This window comes from Triticum urartu, chromosome 7, assembly GCF_003073215.2.
Source record: "Triticum urartu cultivar G1812 chromosome 7, Tu2.1, whole genome shotgun sequence".
NCBI lineage: Eukaryota > Viridiplantae > Streptophyta > Magnoliopsida > Poales > Poaceae > Triticum > Triticum urartu.
Genome location: NC_053028.1, coordinates 371,671,651 through 371,693,136, shown reverse-complemented (window position 1 = coordinate 371,693,136; position 21,486 = coordinate 371,671,651). Strand labels below are relative to the sequence as shown.

Sequence of the window (21,486 nt, the reverse complement as noted above, 5' to 3'; positions counted from 1 at the left end):
AGTGAGGCTTCTGGGCAAGGAGGTGCTGGTGGTTGTGCTGCTGCTGGGCGAGGAGGCACTTGATTTGCGTTCGCCGACGCTGGATCCGCGTCCGCCGGCGCTTGATCTGCTCCGTCGTGGCTCCGACGACCTTACCATGTGGCTCCGGGACAGGAAGGCTACCCCGACGACATACAGGTCAGCCCCCTTCTCCTATCCTCTTGGATTTCTTCTTCTTCCCTTCCTGAGATGGTGTTTATGCTGGGCTGCAGGAGACCTCAACACGCCAATGGATGCAGCCAGCCTCCAACTCACCACGCACCTGCACCAACTTGATGTAGGGAGAGGAGTGAGGCTTCTCTCACGGGATGACGCCCAGCCATGGGGCAGCAACAACCCAAGGTAAAGCCTCCCTCTACCTCTCTCTCGTTTTGTTTTCATAGGTCTGGTTCCCTGATTTTTCTGCTGCTCTAGATTCACTTGCATGCTTGACTGAATCTAGTTGCTCTCAGGCCCTAGTGTTCAATGAGATAGGCATTGCACTATTTACCAATTTAATTTGCTTGCCTACAGCCACATGGTCCAGAGATAGAATTGAGATATTCATACTAAGTTTAATGATTTGCTGGTCATAATTACTGAATTTCGCTTGGTGCTATCACTGTCGGCATCTAGTGCTGAATCAGTTGGACACCGTACTGTTTACCAATTTAATTTGCTTGCTTGCCGCCACATGGTCCAGAGATAGAAATTCAGATATTGAGACTAAAGTTTAATGATTTCCTAGTCATAATTGGTTCAGTGACTAAATCTGTCCCCAAACTGTCAAAATTGTATGTCAAAGCTAAAAAGCTATCAAAACTTTGCTTTCAAGAAAGATGAGCCTAAATTCAGTAAGATGTGTGCGCAGCTTGCTTTCAAGATTGTTAAACTACTCCATGTTTATTTAAACTAATTCCTCCTACAGATTGCTGTCAAAATAAGCCTAAATTCAGAGTCTTTGGAAGTCAATTACTTTGAGCCTTTGAGTTAGAAGGTATACCAGTCTCTTTGCAGTTTGCTCTTAATACACTCTTCCCTTGGCCATGATGAGATGTTTCAGTCTTTCCACTTATCAGTTTTTAGTTCCACTTGAAGCGATGCATATTCGAATACATTTTCTAGTCCTTTGAGCTGTTGAATGAATAAATGACAAAGTATTAGCATCACAACCGAAAAATAACAGAAATCGTCTTATCAAAAGATGGTGTAGTGGGACTAATGACTAACCATAGCGGTGAGGTCTTTGCGGCTCATTCTTGGGCCTAGCGAGTCGAGCACTTGGATGCATCGCTGCCCGACATTTATAACTGCTAGGTACCAATGGAAGTGTTCAATGTTAACTGGAATGAATATCTGAAAACAGGGTTTTTGTTAGTTTAGGTCCCATTTATACAAACATTTATACGGAACTGAGACTCACCATATCATGTTCCAAATAAGTTGTAGCTCTGTTTAATACCCATCTTGGTGCGTCATCCCGTATAGAGCTAAATTCCTTTATCATCTTAGAGATGCATGCACTCTCTAAGAACACACTTCTACCTGACCTCATCTGTAGATGCTCTTTAGCACTTATGCAATGTATGTATGCGTCTATGATCTGCAATATGAAGTGCACACCTTAGTCAGAGGAGAGAATAGGAACTCATGTTAAAACAGCATAGTCTTGTCTGAAAGCTACATATACTTACTTCGCCGCCAAGAAATTCTTTGGGGAGTAATAGACGTTCTAACTGTTTTCTTTGGAGATGTGAGTCGTCGATGCTCACTAAATTTCTTTTATCGTTTGGTTCAGCCATGATACTTTCAATCACGGACCAATCATCGCCGGTGCAGGCATAATCTATCATGATGTAAGTAAAACATTTATTAATTAATAACAAAGAAAATAAATGTAGCCAAGCGAGGGATGACATAGAAGGATTTGTTCGTGCCTTCTGGAGCCACCACGTAGTCTTGTGCCTTCTTAGGTTTGTTATGCAGTCGGATAGGCTTCCCAGTTTGTGCCCCTACCATGCTGGACGTTTGTGCTAATTCTTTGTTCACACCTGGCTCCATTTGTTCACTTGTTTCCATTTGTTCACTTGTTTCATTGAAGCTTAATTCCTGGAAGCAACATTACAAAGAATAATGGGTATGCAGGATTAATATAATTAGAATTAGAACTATTTGGGACACAGTTGGAACAAAAAAGATGCCTCTGTCACTTCGGAGTCTTCGGAATCACTGGACTGCGTGCTTTGCTTTTTCTCCACTTCTTCTTTGTCGGTTGTTCCATTTGATTCTGCCAGCGTGTCCCCTATAGTTTCTGCCCCTTCGGTGCCAAATGTTTGTGCTAATTCCTCATCCCGAGCAGGTTGCATTTGTTCACTTGTTTCGTTCAAGGCCAGCTTGTCCCCTATGGTTTGTGCCCCTTTGGTGTCGAATGTTTGTGCCAATTCATCGTCTTGAGCTGGCCGCATTTCTTCACTTGTTCTCTTGACGGTTAATTCCTGAGAGCAACCTGCCTTTGTCACTTCGCAATCTGTGGTCTGTGTGCTATTCTTTTTCTCTACTTCATCTTCATCGTCTATTCCATTTGATTCTTCCTCGCTTAGTCTCTGAAACTCACAGTAATATAATATGATTCAATACTTATAAAAGAGCAAATATTATGAAGGTGAGTAAAGAATTGTTTGTATGCTTGTCTTAGGGTATCACCTCATCAATCTGCATATTTTCTGTATCATCCAATTTGGTTTGTTCTTCCTTTGCCGTTGTTAACTCGGTATTCACATCCTCGTCTTTGGTTTGTATGCCTTCAAGCTGCATATTTTGTGTATGCTCGTCATTGGCTCCCCTGTCGATGTGTTCCTGAAAACCAAGCATATATATTATTATCATGCCGTTATCTGCATCTAGTTGTGATGTACAAAACATAGGGGTCGAATGTTAACTTAAAAATAGTGCTATCAGAATAATGATCTATTTCTTTGTTAATGCTCCAGTCAACTTTTGGAGATTCACTTGCGTGACTATTCTCTCAAGTAATCATGTGGATGTTGTAATAAGAATTTCCTTAGTAACACAGAGCATTTTGGTAATTTTGCGGGGTCAAACAGAGCATGTTGATTCACTTTGTTGGATCCCCTCTAGTGACTGTGTTGCCTTGTAGCACGGTTAGTGATGTACTGATGTTTATATCATGTGGCTTGCGAATGTGAATGACGTTTATCACCTAGTCTACATAACTGGGGCGATTTTGAGGGAAAATTACATAAACATACTAATCCTGCTCATCATTTTTCGTTGTAAGCATGTTTCATGAGCTGCTGCTGCAGCAGCAGAAGCACGATTAACTGTCGATAGCCCTGAATAAATGGAGTCCTGCAAATCTGTGGGACTCAATAGTCTCCCACAACTATGGGGGCCTGTGGTTAGTGTTCATTACTTAGACCATGCTGGCCATGGTGTCATTCTGGGCATAATTTAAACACTTTCTTTGTCTTTCCATGTTCCAGTTTTTGGAATCTGAAATCATGTAGAAACAGGAAATTTCATGATAAATGAGATGTGAAATCGTGAATAGAATGTAATTTCAGAGACGTCATTACAACGATGATGGCAGATTGATCCGCAGATGCCATCAGGGATTGTGACGCAGACATGGAGGACGACGATAGTTCACCACGGACAGACGTGTACCGCAAGCTGGAGAAACTTGCGGTGGAGGAGGCCGGCGCGTTGGAGGGGTGTGAGGATGTAGCGCAATGGAGGGGTGTGAGGATGCCAGATCGAGAGAGAGGATGAAGGAGAGGTTGAAGGAAACCCTATGGTGCAAAACCCGTTGCTTCTTTGGGCTCCTGATCGAGAGATTGTTAGTTGTAGGCAATATGTAAGGCAGAAATCACGGGAAGGACTTCCATAGCATGAGGAGTCCAGGGAATCGTGATTGTTATCTCAGGCCCCACGCTTTCCTCGTTTATCTCAGGCCCAATGTTTTTTTTTGTTTTTTTATACCCCACACATACAGAATTAAAGGAGTTATTTTCGTAATACATTTTTGTACAGAATTATTGGGTTCAGCTCATCGGAACGTTTCATCGATACTTTTGTGTGCTTTCTCTTACCTTTTTTTATATACATAAAGTTTACCTCTCTGTATAGAAATATAATTCTTGTATCATTTGTCTTGCCAGCTAGTTAATGTACCCTCAGCAGCCGTGCTTGATAGGAGGGGCCAGGGAAGTGCTTTAAGTCGTTCCAAGAATGTGAGACAGTGTCAAGTCTGTAAGGCAAGTCAAGGGGATCCTGTGGGTAAAGATTGCTTTGCTTGGAACGTTCTTGTACCTATTCTACTATCTGTTTTTTCGACTCGGTGTTTAGTAATGTGTGGTTATCCTGATGTCGATTTGCAGCGGCAAGATCCTTCAGCGGTGCAGGAGATTAAGGGTTCCATAATCGATTCCGCGCCTGTTGCTGTCCCCAATTTTCAGGTAAACACTGAAGCGAACCTAAAGCCATCTAATATTCTATTGTCTTTCTGAAAAAAGAAAGCATGTGAGCTCATGTACCAAAGATTCGGGAACGACGTATGGTCATACAGTAGTAATAATGCCTCTCAACTTCACTACATTCTGCAAATCTCATAGACTCTTGCAGTTTTCATCACAAATATATGACATAGCTAACATAAGTAAGTTACTCAACAGCCGGAGACATCTTCAAAAAAACTTTACATGAAAGAAAATGAAAGGGGTTCAAAGACTGCAGGACACTTTGGCGTTCGAGAACATCTTCAGCAGAACAGAATGCTACAGTATATTTAGATAGCACAGAATACAACATAGATTGTTCCCTAATATGGTGCCTGGTTTATTGTATCACTCATCTCCAGCGCAAAGTAAAGGAAGCTTCACACTCTGTCCCTAACAAGACCTGAAAATAGAAGGAAAGAAAAGTGTTAGGTCGAGAATTAGTTATATAGATACAAAAGCAAAGGTGCAAAGAATACACGAAAGATCGTACCTGCCTCACCCCTCTAAAACATCTCTGTAGACAATGTTTTTGGTGCTCTTCCCAGATTTATCAACCTCCTTGTTAGGCTTGGCTAAAATTTGTGTCGTCTTTCTTGACACACCCCTTGACAATGCAACATATAGCTGGCCATGTGAGAAAACAGGTTCGGGAAGGTAAATACCGACATTCGGGATGGTTTGACCCTGTGCCTTGTTAATGGTCATCGCAAAACTCAGGCGGATGGGGAATTGTTTTCTCTTAAGCTTGAAGGGAAGTGAGGTGTCCTCTGATAGAGGCTAAGGTGTCCCGATGTTTCGATGAGATGGTGGCTATCGTTTTCTGTGGGAGTCGACCTTGACGATCCGACTACGAACGTGCGAGACGTCGCGCCTTAGCAATCGCTAAACCAACTTCCGAGGGTTATTGACCACGCCGGAGCACGATCAACCTGACCACGAGGGTCTATTTCCTGCGAGCAAACGAAGAACAAGCAAGAAACTGAGATTGCAATCGGGATATTGCGAATATAAGATGAAAGCTTTATTGATCAAGGTGGGGTTCTGTGACGTCTTGGTCTGGTCGTTGGACACAAACGAAGTACGCGAAGTTGCAGCTATGGCGAACTTTTAATCTAAACAAAACCCAAAGTCTAAACGACGCCCTAAGGGCTGTATATATGGAGGAAGAGGGGGGAATTTCGTGGCCCTTGAGGGTGGGGTCCGAAACCAACCCTAACTCTTGTTTCCCCACACACACGGACTCTAAAAATAGCCTATACTTAAGTATTTCGAAATTACATGGGCCTGGCCCATTAATAAGGTGACGCAGCACCTAGAATAGCCTATGGACGAATATTATGAAGTGGCATCTTGTATATTTCGTCCAAGGCTTCATGCACTCCTTATGGCGGCTTCAAAGTCCTGAAATCATCACTTGTAACTCCGTTCTTGATCCCCTTGCGCATGCCATCAACTCCATGCGTGTTCTTGCTCCAATGTTCATCCTTCTCCAAGCTAGGCCCTTCATTTGTAAGCAAAACAAATGTATCCAATTTAGGCAGCATCATAATCTCATGAACATTAGAATCATTACCAAGAAACGAAAGTACCTGGTAATTTAATTGGCGTGCGCGAGCTCTAGTAATTGGTCCAGTATATGTAACAGTAGGGGCTGTGGGTGTAACAATGGTATTGATGTCCTCATCATCCTCTGCAATCGGGATATTGCGAATATAAGATGAAAGCTTTATTGATCAAGGTGGGGTTCTGTGACGTCTTGGTCTGGTCGTTGGACACAAACGAAGTACGCGAAGTTGCAGCTATGGCGAACTTTTAATCTAAACAAAACCCAAAGTCTAAACGACGCCCTAAGGGCTGTATATATGGAGGAAGAGGGGGGAATTTCGTGGCCCTTGAGGGTGGGGTCCGAAACCAACCCTAACTCTTGTTTCCCCACACACACGGACTCTAAAAATAGCCTATACTTAAGTATTTCGAAATTACATGGGCCTGGCCCATTAATAAGGTGACGCAGCACCTAGAATAGCCTATGGACGAATATTATGAAGTGGCATCTTGTATATTTCGTCCAAGGCTTCATGCACTCCTTATGGCGGCTTCAAAGTCCTGAAATCATCACTTGTAACTCCGTTCTTGATCCCCTTGCGCATGCCATCAACTCCATGCGTGTTCTTGCTCCAATGTTCATCCTTCTCCAAGCTAGGCCCTTCATTTGTAAGCAAAACAAATGTATCCAATTTAGGCAGCATCATAATCTCATGAACATTAGAATCATTACCAAGAAACGAAAGTACCTGGTAATTTAATTGGCGTGCGCGAGCTCTAGTAATTGGTCCAAGTATATGTAACAGTAGGGGCTGTGGGTGTAACAATGGTATTGATGTCCTCATCATCCTCCCCTTCTTGAAATGAAGTCGTCCTCGACGGAAGCGCATCTTCCTCACCCAAATAAGGCTTCAAATCTGCAATGTTAAAAGTGGGACTAACCCCAAAATCTACAGGTAGCTCAAGTTTATATGCATTATCATTTATTTTCTCTAACACCTTAAAAGGACCATCAGCACGTGGCATTAGCTTTGATTTGCGCAGATTAGGAAATCTATCTTTACGCAAATGTAACCAAACAAGATCTCCAGGCGCAAACACAACATGTTTTCTACCCTTATCTCCAGCAAGTTTATATTTAGCATTCATACGCTCAATGTTTTCCTTAGTTAACTCATGCATTTTTAAAATCAATTCAGAGCGTTCTTTAGCATCAAAATTAACCTTCTCTGAAGATGGAAGAGGCAACAAATCAATAGGTGCACGAGGTAGGAAACCATACACAATTTCAAAAGGGCACATCTTAGTAGTAGAATGCAACGAGCGATTATAAGCAAATTCAATATGAGGCAAGCATTCTTCCCACATTTTCTTGTTATTCTTCAAAACAGCCCTAAGCATAGTAGACAATGTTCTATTGACTACTTCAGTTTGTCTATCAGTTTGGGGGTGACAAATAGTACTAAAAAGCAGCTTAGTCCCCAACTTAGCCCATAAACATCTCCAAAAGTGGCTAAGAAATTTAGTATCACGATCTGAAACAATAGTATTTGGCACACCATGTAAGCGAATAATTTCACGAAAGAACAAATCAGCAACATTAACAGCATCATCGCTTTTATGACATGGTATAAAGTGTGCCATTTTCGAGAAGCTATCCACGACAACAAATATGCTATCCCTCCCCTTCTTTGTTCGAGGTAAACCTAAAACAAAGTCCATAGATATATCCTCCCAAGGAACACTAGGTACTGGCAAAGGCATATATAAACCATGAGGATTGAGTCGTGACTTAGCTCTTTGACATGTAGTGCAGCGAGCAACAAAACGCTCAACATCCCGTCTCATCTTTGGCCAAAAGAAATGTGTAGCAAGTATATCTTCTGTCTTCTTGACGCCAAAGTGTCCCATTAATCCTCCTCCATGTGCCTCCTGCAACAACAAAAGACGAACGGAGCTAGCTGGAATGCATAGCTTGTTAGCACCAAACACAACTCCATCGTTAAAAACGAACTTGTTCCAAGTTCTCCCTTCCTTACAATTCTGCAATACATCTTTAAATTCAGCATCATGAACATATTGATCTTTGATGGTCTCCAAACCAAATATTTTAAAGTCAAGTTGTGAAAGCATAGTATAACGACGAGACAACTAAACATTCATACCTGTCAGCATCTTCAGGAGCCATGTATTGCGTCTCATGATCAGAATCATCTCCACCGTGTTCGTCACGTGTAATAAGAGCCAAAGTCTCCTCATCATAGTCACTAGCGGACTCATACCCACCATCCTCAGTAACAATCATCACACGCTTAGATGGGCATTCTCTCGCATAATGACCTCCACCCTTGCAACGTCGACAAATAATATCATGTGTTTGCCCTGTTGATGCCATGGATGAAGAAGAGCCCTTTGCAGGCCCAGAAGGTGTGCTCTTGGAAGATAGTGGTGATTGTGCCTGCTTTATTGTATCACGGTTGGAGGTGGCAGCCGACGGAGGCGCCGGTGTAGCAGAACGTGTGGAAGTAGATGATGCACGTGGTGTCCATGATGAAGGTCGACCTGCAGAAAAGTTAGTCCGCGCCAATGCCTGTCGATCCTGCACTTCACGTTCAGCTTTACAAGCAAGATGGAATAAACGAGTGATATTAGTATACTCCTTATACTCTAGAATCGTCTGAATCTCTCTATTTAATCCACCCATAAAACGTGCAAGCATAGCTTCATTCTCCTCAACAATACCACATCTAATCATGCCAGTTTGTAATTCCTGATAATATTCTTCTACAGAATTTTTTCCCTGTCTTAAGCGCTGCAATTTTTGAAGTAATTCACGTTGATAATATGGTGGAACCCAAGGAGTACGCATAGCAGTTTTCAAAGCAGCCCAAGTAGCCGGAATAGGATATAATCTACAATGCTCAGACCACCAAACACATGCAAAACTAGTGAAAGCACAAACAGCAGCAGGAACACGTCTCTCCTCGGGATATTGTAAACATGTAAATCGTTGTTCAGTTTCTAACTCCCAAGTAAGATATATATCAGGAACATATCTACCCTCAAATGGTGGAATATTCAACTTTAGTTTAGGGAGATGGTCATGATCTCGTACCTGAGGGTGAGCCCTACCATTGCCATTATTTGCATGTGGACGACCTGGTGGTTGCTGTGCTGTTGGTGGCACGTAGTTCTGATTTTGATCAACCTCATCCTCATAATCTCCAACATAAGCATCCTCCTCCACATCAGCAGTAGGAGCCACAGAAGTATCAACAGCAGCACCAGCAGTTTGGCCCGACTGAAGAGGGACACGGCTCGCTCGGCGGAGGGTTGTTTCCCGACGTGGAGGTAGTCGGTGTTGTTGCTGTTGTTGCAGAGGTGCGGCAGGAGCAGCCGGTGGTGGTGGTGGAAAACGCGAAAGCAATTCAGCAAACTTGTTATCGAGCTTTGTTTCAAACGTCTTCTCCATGCCATCTATCTTCTCCATGGCCTCTTCAAATCTGTTTATCACATCTTGCACCTGTCCATTCATCATTTGCTGAAACGCTACGCTATGGCATGACGACAAGCTCCTTTTTCCTCAAGTTCTCATCACCTATCTATGTAGTGATCCTGGAGGATATATTCCTATTTTCTCGGGCTTATCATTGACTTGCTAACCGTGGCATGGTGACTCCCTACATGGTAATCGACACAAGCAATACGCCAGCGAACGACGTAACTGGAGACTGCCTGAAGGATATCAGAGAATCACTATACAGAGATGAGCTAGATCGGCAGTGGCCTTCGTGGACACAAATCACGTCAACGAGCAATCTCAAATTCTTGACCAGCATATATTCTTTACGCCAGCAGCAAGGTGATTATCGACAACCGTGATCGATGTATGCTACACATAAGAATAGCTCCAAAAGCCTAGATGAGTAAAGGAAGCGATCGCGCACATGGCGAGAGATCAACGAACGACACAGAAACGTGAGATTAATGATGGTAGGCTCGGATAGCGAAGAATAGAGTAACCGTAGGCAAAAACGTGTCATGCAAATACAATAACATTCAGCAGATCAAGTCACAAGGAAGTTAATCCTTATTATCTGGTCAGCTCGAGCCGGTTCGCTTTAGATGACGCGTACCCAACACTACCCAACACGACTCTGCAACGGCGCTAGCGCCAAACCGCTAGTAAGGGAAAAGCGAGCGAACAGTCTGGAAGCTCTCTCTGATTTCTTCGCTCTTTTATGCTCGACGGCACACTTCCCTTTCTTTTGCGACGAGAACACCATATCAACTAATACAAGCAACAGAGCGAGATCGTCTAACAAACACTCTTCCGTACTCAAACATGATAGGTGGCGCCATGAAAAAAAAATTGCACTTTCCTTTCTTTTTCCGAGAAGGTCAGGGCAAAGCGAGACGCACTATAGCAACAAAGGCACGACAAAAAAATTCCACTCATGATGGATACGTCGCTCAAACAGAACTCAGGACAACGCCTCTAAAAAGAATTAGCGTAGGAAACAAACTAAATTTAGTTCCTGCTCCGGTGCACAAAAATTTGGACCTAAACAAGATCGGCGGCCCCGGGGGTCTCCAGAGTCGCTGTCTGTTTTTCCGAAATCCTCCCACGCAGGCATAGGAACACAACCATTAGGAATTAGGATTGATGCTCCAGGAACCACAACCTACCACTAATACCTGCAAGATACTCGAATTGTATGGGTGGGAGTAATCAGAGGTTAGGTGTGATTGCCTTATGTCTGGAGCATTTATGAGGATGACGGTTGCATCAAAAAAGCTACAGAACTACCTGGCCACCAACAGCACGCACCACCAGGCTTCAGCCACTTGCAAAAAATTGGCTAATGTGGTAGGATGGCTCACCCCAGGGAGACGAAAGAATTCATGACGCGAATTGCGCACTAACAAACACTACTAAAGGATTGAAGTCAGTCCGGAGTATCGAGGCTTTGAGGTTGAAGTCATTAAAGCCCATTCCTTCGGGGAGACTAACGATATACACACTTCCCAAAAATTTCACTCTATTGGGATGCTTAGCCACCATAAGAACTGAGAACAACTATGATTTCTAAGTTAGTAGTGCAGCGGTGTGTGAGTGGTACAAGACTTGGTAGACGCGTGGGAGTGGAGTATATTCAAGTGCCACCAGAGGGAGTATAGGTGGGCATGAGTGTAAACGGATATCGTTCTCGCTATGATACTCGGATTGTATGGGTAATGAGAGTGGATGTTGCTGCAGTCAAGCGGATATTGCGTGAAGTCCATAAGTAGTTGGCTAGATAAGTGTTCAAGTGATAGGCACGTATGATAGAGATTAGGGTAGCAGTTAGTCACTATCGAGCCGGCGGCCTTAAGGTCTGACCATTAGAATAACTGCTAATTGCGACATCAACTGGTCTCCACCACATGAATAATCACCGTAATTCACCTATCAAATTGCTAAGCGGACTATAACAACATGCAGGTAAAAAAGAATATCCTGAGGAACTATTGCTAAAGAATATTTAATCCACGGACGCTTAAACAGACTGCCTAATAGCATGACAGTACAGGGGTGCCAGACATCGAGTGCGCTGTGTTGATTGTTGTGTGTAGGCACACTAGATGACGACGAGCTTAACCATCGGCTATGGAAACTGTGAGTCAAATTCAGACGTGGATAAAGCATAGAGAATCTCACGAAGTTTCTAGAGTATAAGGATAATCTAATACAACTCGCATCCTAATGATCATCTTGATTAGTAAAAGCTGAGAACGAATTGGAATATAGAGTAGTAGGGATCACACACCAAGAGTGAGCGCAGTTATCTATACTTTTGCCTGCCAGAGGGTCGAACTTTGCAGTCTATGTGCGACTGACCACGGACGTGCAGTCATCCTAACTCACACAGTATTCTGGCTACCCGAGGGCCACTCGTCGATGCTCTGACCACCATCCAACCATGTATCACCCATTACATAACTGGCTACAGATCACACTATCATTTCCGGAGCAGCTACACTCGGCCTGCAAATGTGGCTCTTTTCACTTCATGGCATCAAAATCAGGGACGAAACACACAATTGGAGAACTATTTTTCCGAGTTTGTTCAGGGTGGAGGTCATGCGTTAGAAGATAATGCTCCCGAGGTTCTGACACGTGGTGTGCGAGAACGAGACTCGGATCTAAAATCTAGATTGTAAAAATCTACACCGATGCAGAGGGCTAGGGAGCAATCCTGGATGATCTGTGATGTGATGTATAATTTGGATTCTTTATTTGTTGGGTCCGTTGTGTGAATCTGCTATATTCGATATGACAGGCGACCGCAATTATTAGTGTACCATCTTCCCGATATGCTTCCGAGCTCTTTTTGGTTACGGGTCACATCAAATGATTAGGGCCATAAAAATTTGGCTATTAGAGTGTGGCTGTATGTGACATCAGAGGTGGGGTCTATAGGTACTAGATTTATGATCAGACACTTGTAATTGCGTACACCGGACTCTACCCTCTTGTGATAGGTCCATTATGGAGGACCTGTACTACCATTCTTTGCGAAGAAGATAAAAGATGCTAAACTACTCGAAATCCTTAGCTCTGATAGAGCGGCTAAGGTGTCCCGATGTTTCGATGAGATGGTGGCTATCGTTTTCTGTGGGAGTTGACCTTGACGATCCGACTACGAACGTGCGAGACGTCGCGCCTTAGCAATCGCTAAACCAACTTCCGAGGGTTATTGACCACGTCGGAGCACGATCAACCTGACCACGAGGGTCTGTTTCCTACGAGCAAACGAAGAACAAGCAAGAAACTGAGGTTGCAATCGGGATATTGCGAATATAAGATGAAAGCTTTATTGATCAAGGTGGGGTTCTGTGACGTCTTGGTCTGGTCGTTGGACACAAACGAAGTACGCGAAGTTGCAGCTATGGCGAACTTTTAATCTAAACAAAACCCAAAGTCTAAACGACGCCCTAAGGGCTGTATATATGGAGGAAGAGGGGGGAATTTCGTGGCCCTTGAGGGTGGGGTCCGAAACCAACCCTAACTCTTGTTTCCCCACACACACGGACTCTAAAAATAGCCTATACTTAAGTATTTCGAAATTACATGGGCCTGGCCCATTAATAAGGTGACGCAGCACCTAGAATAGCCTATGGACGAATATTATGAAGTGGCATCTTGTATATTTCGTCCAAGGCTTCATGCACTCCTTATGGCGGCTTCAAAGTCCTGAAATCATCACTTGTAACTCCGTTCTTGATCCCCTTGCGCATGCCATCAACTCCATGCGTGTTCTTGCTCCAATGTTCATCCTTCTCCAAGCTAGGCCCTTCATTTGTAAGCAAAACAAATGTATCCAATTTAGGCAGCATCATAATCTCATGAACATTAGAATCATTACCAAGAAACGAAAGTACCTGGTAATTTAATTGGCGTGCGCGAGCTCTAGTAATTGGTCCAGTATATGTAACAGTAGGGGCTGTGGGTGTAACAATGGTATTGATGTCCTCATCATCCTCCGATGGCGACATGGGGATCCTAGGTATGAACACCCTCTTTCCAGCATGCTGGCCACCAACAATCTCCGCATCGATTGCATTATCCTGGAAGGCTCTGATCATAAGCCGTGTTCCATTACACAAGCCATTATGAGGGTCGAGGTTCGGTAGCAAAATGACCGGGCAGTTGATTTTTACTCTCAAGACATGCGGGGGCAACCATTTGGTGTGATGGAGTTCAGAAAATCAATCGTGTAATTATTCTGGAAGTCATCCTCGATAGAGTCAAAGCTATGATATACCTTTTCTTCTCCCGAAAACCTAGAGATCATCTTGTCATTCAGGTCATCCACATGCTCGTTTTTGGTCGAGAGAATTGCATGTTTGCTCATGTACTCCCTCGACCTATCATTGGTGTGCAGGGATGGGAAGACATCTTCGATGAGCTTGTTAATAGGTTCTTCGTCCTCAGTATAACCAATCACAATGTCTTCAGGGAGACGCACATAGTCGTCACCAATAGTTTCTTCCGTTCCATTGCCAATCCTTAGGAGGTATTCGAAGAACTAAGGGTCCTCCTGTGCCCGCATATTGCGCGTGAGGCGTATCTTGCGGATCTTATCCCACAGATAGGATCTCAACAGTGTAGCATCCGTGATCTGTGCTCTTGTCCCTCGTGTAACAATGGGGAGGACCTGCCTGAAATCCCCACCAAAGACAACAACCTTTCCACCAAACGGCAGAGGACATTCCATTATATCTTGTAGCGATCTGTCAAGCGTCTCAACTGCTTGACACTTTGTCATAGCAACTTCATCCCAAATTATCAAGGACGCCTGTTTAAGCAACTCTGCCGTACCACTCTGCTTTGTGAAACCACACATGTTGTTGTCAGTGAGCTTGATTGGAATTTTGAACCTGGAGTGCGCAGTCCGGCCTCCAGGCATTATTGACGCCGCTATACCTGATGTAGCAGTTGCGATCGCTATTAGGCCCATCGAACGGACCTTCGCAAGCAATGCCTTGTACAGGTACGTCTTCCCAGTGCCTCCTGGACCATCAACAAAAAATATCTGGCTTTTTTGGTTCGTCACATGATCCATTATGTCGTTGAAACCATCCAGTTGTTCACTGTTCAAACAGCTAAATAGATCTAGATGCTCTTGGTCAACTCTAACTTGTCTCTCCTCTGTTACCTCTCTATACTCGGCGTCAGAAGAACCATCTATGTCAACCAGATCTAGAAGTCCATACATTTTAATATCCTTACCCATGGATTGCACCAGATCCCTGACATCTCTAAGGACCATCTGCTCAAGTGTTGCCTCGTTCGACTCAGTGCGGCGGTAATCTTCAGCCATCGATGGTAGATGTTTGTCCCACAATTGACGGATTTGTGTTGCCTCACAGAATACCAGTATAGTCGCAAACAACCGTCTAAGAGTAGAAGGCATTTGAAATGTCGCTGCCTCCGTCATGCAATCATCCAGTGTCCTGTCATGCAATCATCCAGTGTCCTGTCATGCTCAATGAGGCCTAAGTGCTCACATGCCTCTCTGAAGGAAGTGCATGGCTTGCCATTTACTGTTTTTAAATCATCAAATGAAGTGGCACCTCGGACATGACTTAGGAGCACCCGCAAGTAGTACCTACCTCCTTCAACAGGGTGTGCATACACCAGCCTTCCAATCTGTGATCTCTTACTACAGGGTGTGCATACACCAGCCTTCCAATCTGTGATCTCTTACTTCTTCTCGTTTGCCACTTTTTATTAGCGGCAATCCACCTATAATGTTCTGGGAACTCTCTGTGCAGCCATTTTCGTGCCGCTGGATACTTCTTGTTCATCTCAAAGTACTCGGTAAGCATGGATTTGGAAGAAGTTGGGCGAGCGACAACATCTTCTAGATTTTCATAACCCTTAAATGCGACTGTGTGCATGTTTGGCAAATGAAGCTGCAGCTGTAACACAGATGGACTAACACCAAACATTTTAAACCCAAAAATCCTGTAAATAGCTTCTGGAGGAGATATATAGCGTGCATCCCTGTATTGACGAATTTCATTAATGATTCCCCCATCATTGATAATATCCTGCTCGAATGCAAATGATGCCTTATCATGCCCTTTGTAGATGTACTTGAATAAGTACTTGACTGCCTTGATCCTCGAGCATGCTTCGACATTTATATGACAGTTGTATTTCATAAGCAGAAAGGGGTTGTAAGGGACCACCCATCTATTGTCCAAATCTGCTCCTCTGATCCTTACTCGAACCCCGTCGTCCCTCCTTCTATAGATGGGATATGAGTCTTTCCCTTGTAATGTAGCATCACAGAAATCTCGCGGGTAATGAAATCGACATTGTCCATCTATCATGCAAGGGCAACTTTTCTGGAGTGCACCACATGGGCCGTGCAACATGTGTTTGACTACCAGATCATGGAGGACAGGATATTTCTTTTTGTCGGGTATCTCTGCAGATATCACCCGATCATAGTCATCTAGGGTCCTTAACTTGCCTTTTGCTTTCATGATTAGAAGTATATGCTCATGCGGGAGACCTCGCTTCTGAAACTCTGTGACATGTAATAAGCTGCGACTTCTCCGAAATGCTTACACTTAGTTAGTAAGTCCATCATATTTCGTTGCTTAGCTCTGTATACTCTTGCCACAAGGTCTGGGCGGTCTTGTGGCAGCTGTCCAGGCAACAATTCCTGCGTTATCTCCTCCCAGTAGGGATTGCATGTCATCGTGAGAAAATAATCCGGTTTACCCCAACGTTGAACTATTGCCATCGCATCCAGAAACCTGCGCTGCATGTCACGGTCACCACCAGGAAATGTACGTGGAAGCACGATTCTCTTGCCAATCCGATCACCGCGTGACTCGCCAGCAACGACGGTGTCAACAAGACCCTATAATAAAACAATATTTCACTCCAATTAGTATAAAGGTTCAAGCAAAGAGTGAGGCATCTGACATATAAATTTTGTGATAAATAGAAGCACGTTACCTGGTATAGGTCAGCGCGTATAACCTTTTGATTTGCTGGCTTTGAATACCAGTCAAGCCTCATTGTCTCAATCTTGATGTACATGTCAACAGCCCACTGTTGGAAAAGGCGCCCCCCAAACAAGATGATGTTAAAAAGCTTCTTCCGGACACACAACTTGAAGCAATAGTACTCTCTCGCGCTAACAAATTTCCTTGATTTTGTTGGATTCATCTCATCGTCACCAAAATCCTCATCCAGGTTATCATCGTCATCACCTAATAATTGGTTAACAACATAAAAATTGTTATGGTAGGTACAACCATAAGTAAGAATAATAAAAGTAGTAATGACGACCTATACCATCAAGTAAATCAGTGGGTGGGTCTTCATGCTGTGCGTTATGACCAACTTGTTCTCTAATCATGTTATCATCTGAAAGATGGATGACTATAAATTTTAATTTAAAGAACAATAAAAGTAGTAATGACAACCTATACCTTTGGGTAAATCAGTGGGTTGGTCTTCATGCTGTGTGTTATGACCAACTTGTTCTGTAAGCATGTTATCATCTGAAAGATGGATGACTGCATAAGTTTGAATTTAGAGAATAATAGAAGTAGTAATGACGACCTATACCTTCAGGTAAATCAGTGGGTTGCTCTTCATGCTGTGCGTTATGACCAACTTGTTCTCTAATCACGTTATCATCTGAAAGATGGATGAATGCATAAGTTTTAATTTAAATAATATGATATATACCAATTTTGAACATCATACCTGAAGGAAAACCATAGGTTGGGTTCTGTTGTGCAAGTTCATCCACTGAAACTTGGTTTGTGCCATCGACTAACTCAATATATGGCATCCAACGATTCCAACCGATCTCCCCACGTGGGAAGAACAGTGGATATGACAAAGGGTCGTAGCACCCATGGTATGCTCTAATATACAGGGGACGGTCTCCTTTACCGTATACGACAACACTCCTATCAAAGGTTTTATGTGGGTCGCTTCCTTCAACCCATATTGCTGCAACCTGAGAAGTAGTTGGCGCATTGTACCTTCGTTGATCGAGGTTGATATCTGTGTTTAGTGAGATCCTATATTCATCCAGATTCGGAACAGCACCAAGGCTCTTCAAAACCTTTGCATAAGGGTTATGTTCTAGTATTGTTAGAATCTTCCGTATGAGATCCAGCCTAAGATTCGGAGACCTCTTAACTCTGTGAAGCAAGTTTTCATCCGTATCATAAATATATAGCTGCAAATGCCGAGGGCCATTATCACCAGACGACAGATCATCAAGAGTGTGGTACAATCCCCCACAGGCACGAAATGTATATACACCTGTTCCTGCCGCAGTGCTGACTTGACGATCAAGGGTGACTCCAAGACTGGTGAATGAGAAGTGGGAGTTGAAATACCGTATATTATCTCTGAAATATTTTGCATCCTCATCATCCTGACTTGTGAACAATCATTTCAACTCTTCATCAACCTCTGGAGTAAATACACCAACTTTTCCCTTCCTGCAACAAAATGCAGGCCCCTCGTATTGGAACCACAAAGCTCCACAGTGGCAGCAGTCGCTAACTTTTCTAAGTACATGGTGATTTTTGGGCAGGTTCATGTAAACTCTGTCATGATGCTCATTAGTGATAGTTCCATCACCATGATGCCGTGCCACTCGGTAGGATTCAAAATCAACATCTGGAAAAGAATGGACAATTGCATTATTTAAAGTTTGTGCACAAACCATATAACTATCTTATGTCGTATTCATAACTCATGATAGCAATAATCTACCTGGTCTAGCAAACATCCTAGCTTCTTCATCAGGGTCAACATCACCAGTTTCTCCAAGGTTCCGGTCTCCCAAGCAGTCTAGTAAATCATGATTAGGACAGAGTTATGATGCACAAGGTCACGTAAATTACGCGTATGACACATATTATCGGGGTAGAGGAATCTTAAACTGCCATTTTGCATACCATCAAGTATTACGGTCTGGACATCGGGCTCCAGTATTCCATACGCATCTTCGCCGTGGTCGTTGCCTGATAACATTGGTTGACCCCAGTGAGTAAGTAGTAGGGATGAACCGAAGATATGAACCAAATGCTAGTCTCAATCGAATGAAGAACGGAGTGCTCAATTAAAGGAGAAACAAACACTATTGATAATTTAGCAACTTAATTAAATCGATGAACTAACCCTGATCATGAAAAGTTACCCCTGGGGTACGTAGATTGACGACTGTATTGAGTTGGGGGTTGTCAACCCCTGACAGTTGTGTGAGTGTCATTCTTCTTGAACTTCGTTGCATCTGGTACGCATCATTTCTGTGCAGCCAATCGGATTCATCATTGTCAGAAATATTCTCCTTGTCAGTTTGTATGAATCCATTGTATGGTCCTAAAGTTGGTAATGCACCATCTGGGCCTGTGATGTTTTGCAGCTGGGTGACCGCCTCTTGTCCAGTAGCTGGCACATGTGACACGATGTTACTGGCATTGAAAGCAGCAGTAATGTTCTGCAGTTGGGTGACCGCCTCTTGTCCAGTAGCTGGCATATGCGACACAAGGTTACTGCCATCGAAAGCAGCAGTAATATTTCTATTTTGCTCATGGGTTTGGCGTTGTCTCTTTAATATTTCCTCTCTATTCTGTGCATAACGCTCCCTTTCCCTCCGATTCTTAGTCTCATTAGTGTCTGAACAGATGAAGAAAAAATAATTACATGCCAATTCAATTGGGGCATAGATAATGAAATTTGATCATCATTACCTTGTGATACAGCTAGCTGTGCCGGTGTTCCGTTATGTAGGCCATCTATTTCCTCAGTGGTATTTTTTTTCTTTTGTAGGCTTCACGCCTTCTCTTATTAATCTCATCTTTATTTTTTGCATACCGCTCTCTATCCCTCTACCTTTTTAGTTCCTTTGGGTCTGCAAATCATGACACAGTTCAGTAGTTGTAATACTGTATCGAACTTGAGTGACTGGGTTGTGATCAATACCTGATGTTTGGTTGTTGCTTATATCCTGGAAGGGGGTGCACGTCCTGACTGGGTTATGATCAATACCTGATGTTTGGTTGTTGCTTATATCCTGGAAGGGGGTGGGGGTCCTGCTGGGAGTGGTAGGGCCCATACGAACTCCTGTAAAAAGATGTGAGATCATTATATTTAATGGAGTGCAAGACCATCATTTAGAATATGGAACCAACAACCTCGAAATGTAATGATGTACTTTGTAATAGATTCAATCGCAATTGTCGCTTTCAAGAGGCCTCATGCATAGGGTGTATTTTCTTATGGTCATATGATTTTGAGGGGACATCTTTGTAATAGATTGATTCTCAATTGTCGCTTTCGATCAAGAGGCCTCATGTATAGGGTGTATTTTCTTATGGTCATATGATTTTGAGGGGACATTGGCGGTAAACATGTAGCTCTGTAGTTTGTAATAATATTCATATAGATTAATGTTCGGAACCAAGAGGTCACAGTCAGTGTGAATTTTATATGTACATATTAATTTGACAGAACATTGTGGCAAACTACAAAGATTTGTTTCAGTCATAGGTTAGGTCAGTGGTATCAAATTTTCAGTACCATGGGGATCTGCTGAGGATCCGTGGTATGATTTCACTTGCTCATGCACTTTATAATTGGTTTTCATAACATATGCTCACGGCATATGGTTCATCTCTTGCATCGATTACATGGACAATCATAGATCCTAGTATGTGGATTAACCATGGTTTCACTATTTATGCAGAACTATGCAGAACAGAAACAGGAGCAATGAACGGATGTCATTGTTAACATCTTCACATGCGTGCAAATCAGCCTGCCGAGGAGTTTGCCGCCGCCGATGCGTAGTCCGGAGACAGTCGCGACAGTGTGGGCGACGGCGTCTGAAAGATTGAAGAGAAAGCATGCACCTGTGTTGGCGAGGAGGTCGTCGTCGTGGATGTCGCGGTCGTCATCGGCGTCGTCGGTGCGGCCGTCGTCTGGCATCGTCGGTGCCGCCGTCGTCTGGCGTCGTCGGTGCGGGCGTTTCGGTGGAGGGCAACTCTGAAGAGCGACGGGAGGATTGGTTGCCACTAATTTTGGAGCGGATGTGGCTGTTTCGGTGTGTTTTTGTATATTCCAAGGTTTAATTTACCTTGCATTATATACTTCAGCATGACCCAAATAATGGGCATTTCGGCAAATCTGTTGTGTTCCCACACTTGGGTGGATGGAAAAGACTTATTTTGATCATGCAAAAAATAAAGGACAAGAAATATCCTATGCTAAGAAGAAAAAAATGCATCCCCATGGAGGAGAAACCCCCCATGACCTAGACAACTATTTTATCTCAGCTTCTACGTCACTTCAAAACCGAATACGCGAATAGGAGACACGTTGAACATAAATGCACAAAGTTGCAACTAGTACAAAGATAGGTGAAACACGAGTACTAAACATAAAGGCACAACATGTTGCCCATGACTGCTGCTATTTTAAAGTTCTAACAGAAACATGATGTTGCTCTCTCTGATTTTGGTGTGAATTCCATGCTTGAATATAATGTCTGTGACATGAGGCTTGCTTCACCAAAAAACCTTCGAGGCACAAAAAAGTTGCCTGCATTTAAAAAACAAAAAAGAGAGGAGAAAAATTATGATACACACAAAAATAGGCCTATGTAAGTATGTTCAAACGTTTCCTTAAAAACAATGGATGATATTCTTGTGATTCTGGTGTGCTTGGGTTGGTGTGTTATTTCCTTGCCTGTATTTAGTGTGCTACTTGCTTGCGTCATCGAGCTAACTTGATTCATTTTTCTAATTGAAAATCACAGGTTGAAGATGATTGACCTAAATGAGGAACCAGATGAAAATAATGGTT

At 43.3% G+C, this 21,486-nt stretch overlaps 1 protein-coding gene across 12 annotated transcripts; it reads left to right on the top strand.

Annotated features, from left to right (window-relative positions):
- Positions 1 to 126: 126 nt before the first annotated feature.
- On the top strand, positions 127 to 20,858 carry LOC125520301. 12 transcript variants are annotated; one of them, XR_007288616.1, is made up of 7 exons: positions 127 to 177; positions 252 to 381; positions 947 to 1,015; positions 1,817 to 1,874; positions 4,200 to 4,317; positions 4,419 to 4,496; positions 20,369 to 20,858. XR_007288616.1 is itself a non-coding variant. In XM_048685193.1 (5 exons), the coding sequence occupies exons 2-5, from the start codon at positions 361 to 363 to the stop codon at positions 20,396 to 20,398; spliced, it is 225 nt and encodes a 74-aa protein (XP_048541150.1). In that variant the 5' UTR covers positions 127 to 177; positions 252 to 360; the 3' UTR covers positions 20,399 to 20,858. The 12 variants fall into 12 exon arrangements, 5 of the variants coding, with proteins under 5 accessions (XP_048541150.1, XP_048541148.1, XP_048541149.1 ...); XR_007288612.1 differs by lacking the exons at positions 947 to 1,015; positions 1,817 to 1,874 and adding an exon at positions 19,046 to 19,193 and having other exon boundaries at positions 4,200 to 4,295; XR_007288617.1 differs by lacking the exons at positions 947 to 1,015; positions 1,817 to 1,874 and adding an exon at positions 19,046 to 19,171.
- Positions 20,859 to 21,486: the final 628 nt, after the last annotated feature.